Source organism: Eurypyga helias, unplaced genomic scaffold (assembly GCF_000690775.1).
Source record: "Eurypyga helias isolate BGI_N326 unplaced genomic scaffold, ASM69077v1 scaffold26249, whole genome shotgun sequence".
NCBI classification, from domain to species: domain Eukaryota; kingdom Metazoa; phylum Chordata; class Aves; order Eurypygiformes; family Eurypygidae; genus Eurypyga; species Eurypyga helias.
This window is the reverse complement of record NW_010270479.1, coordinates 1-2,065: the sequence shown is the minus strand read 5'-3', so window position 1 is coordinate 2,065 and position 2,065 is coordinate 1. Positions and strand designations below refer to the sequence as shown.

The window sequence follows — 2,065 nt, the reverse complement described above, 5'->3', positions numbered from 1 at the left end:
AGGTGGCTTCCCTCGCCTCCAACGTGGCCACCGCCACCGCCGCCGAGACCACACCACAGGTAAGGTGGCCACAGGGCCAGTGCTCCTCGCAGACCCCCGTGATTTGGGTGTTTGGGCCTTCTGGATGGCCTCGGAGCCGGAGCGGGCAAAGGGTTTTGGCAACCAGAGCGCAGGGAGGGAGATTGTGGGCGACATCCACCTCCCTGATGTCCCCCGAGGTGCCCTGTGCCTTGTCCCAGCAAAGGCGCGCTTACGAGCTGCTCGGGAGCAGAAACAGCACGAGCAGAAGCAGAGAAATAAATTAAGATACAGGCAAAAATGCTCAGCGGCGCAAAATAAACGCAGTTTCGCCCCCCTCTTGGCGAGCGCCAGCCCAGCGGGCTGTAATCTTATCCGACTTTCCACTCGTAAATCTTGGCCGTGGTGGGCGTGAGACATACGGGGGAGAAGGGGAGTAAATAACAGCAAATCCCAAATTCTGGAGAGCACCTGATTCTGAAGAGCCGGCTTCTATTTTTGTTACCTGCTCTGTAACGGGAACTGCAAAACGCTCCTCGCTCCATGGCTGGGTAAACAGGCATGGGGGGGGTTTTTTGTTTTATAACCCAAATGTGGCCGCGCTCGTTTGTATTTCTCCAGGAGAAGGTAATTTCTGCTAAATCTAACAGCTTTAATTCCCTGTAATAGGCTTTATTGACCTCATATCCTACAGGGAAAAGACAAACTTAATTGCCTTTAAATACCTTGATTTAGTTGGTTCTTCTCACTTTTAAGCAGACTCTGAGCCGGCCAGCTCTCCCTCACGTGTACCAGGTTTCTGAAAGGAAAATGAGAATCAAATTCGAAGAATAAACACCCCATATCGTAAAATTTACATTTTCTTCCCAGGATGTCAGGTTTTTGGGCTCTACAAACAGAACCCACCGCAGCCCTGCGGCCCCGATGCTCAGGGGACCGGAGGATGCTCAGGCGCTTGGCTCTGCTGTGGAAACCCAGCATCCACCTCCCCGTGTTTCAGCAGAGGCAAGCGTCCCGGCAGATTCCGAGGAGCCCCGAACTGGTTCAGGCGGAGAGTGAGCTGAAAACAAGGTGTCAGCCCAGAGTCCTTGAGTTTTGTCTTTTTAACCACATTTGTTTGCTCTTTTTTGGGAGGCAGGAAGCTGAGTGGCACCGGGGCCTCATTTAATCACGGCAGAGGGCTGAGATAACAAGGACTTTAGGTCGCAAGGGTGGACAGAGGGCTGCGTTCGTGGTGGTGTTCGGCAGCTGCAATGCCTCACGTCCTGCTTTTAAAAATATAATTAGTTTGCTGCTCTAATCAGCGGCTAGAGCTGCCTCTTCAGGGCATACTTTATCCTCACCAAAACATTGGCTGAGGTGGAGTTTTCTCCAAAAGCATCAGCCTGATGAGAAAGCCCCTATTTTACAGTAAAGACAAATAAAATCCTTCCAATGTGGAGGGTTCCTATTCTTCCTCCTCCCGCTTTATGGCTCGGGGACTGCAGTGTGTGCCATCCTTCTGCCCCTTGCCAGAAGGGAAGTAACGGCGAGGGGTCCTGCGGGGTGTGCGGCACCAAACACCGCTTTCCTTGGCTGGGAGGCTGGTGCCGCCGGCTCCGGTTTGGGGTGAAGCACTCACCCACTGCCCCGTCTCCCGCTGCAGGTTCCGCATGCCCCGAGCCAGCCCGCGGCCGGCAGCGAGAGCAGGAGGTTCGCCAACAAGCACAGCAAGAAGGCGCTGAAGGCCAGCCTGACGCTGGGCATCCTCCTGGGAATGTTCTTCGTGGCCTGGCTCCCTTTCTTCGTCACCAACGTGACGCAGGTTTTCGCTGTGAGTCCGGCTGGGTCGGATCGCAGATGCCTGCAGGTCTGGCTGGAAAAGCTTCTGGGACCAAAGATGCAATTTCCCCAAGGAAAAACCCTTTGAAAGGGTGTTTGGAGGGTTCCTTCGAAAGGAAAACGTTGTCCTGCCTGGGAAACCGCTCTGGATCGGGGTCGAGGTGGGAGACGCTGCTAATCCTTGCTGTGTCCCCCCTGCCAGGCAGTCTGCGGCTGTGTCCCGGCC

General features: G+C 54.8%; 1 protein-coding gene across 1 annotated transcript in view; it reads left to right on the top strand.

Annotated features, from left to right (window-relative positions):
- The window catches only part of HTR6 (5-hydroxytryptamine (serotonin) receptor 6, G protein-coupled), a gene marked incomplete at its 3' end in the record, with an annotated part of 2,726 nt that extends 667 nt beyond the window's left edge, over positions 1-2,059 (top strand). Inside the window, exons 1-3 of the mRNA XM_010158466.1 lie at positions 1-59; positions 1,664-1,822; positions 2,042-2,059. The exon at positions 1-59 is cut by the window's left edge and continues 667 nt beyond it. Of these exons, the coding sequence (XP_010156768.1) occupies positions 1-59; positions 1,664-1,822; positions 2,042-2,059 (236 nt within the window). The remainder of the gene's footprint in view (positions 60-1,663; positions 1,823-2,041) is intronic.
- Between the last annotated feature and the right edge of the window lie 6 nt (positions 2,060-2,065).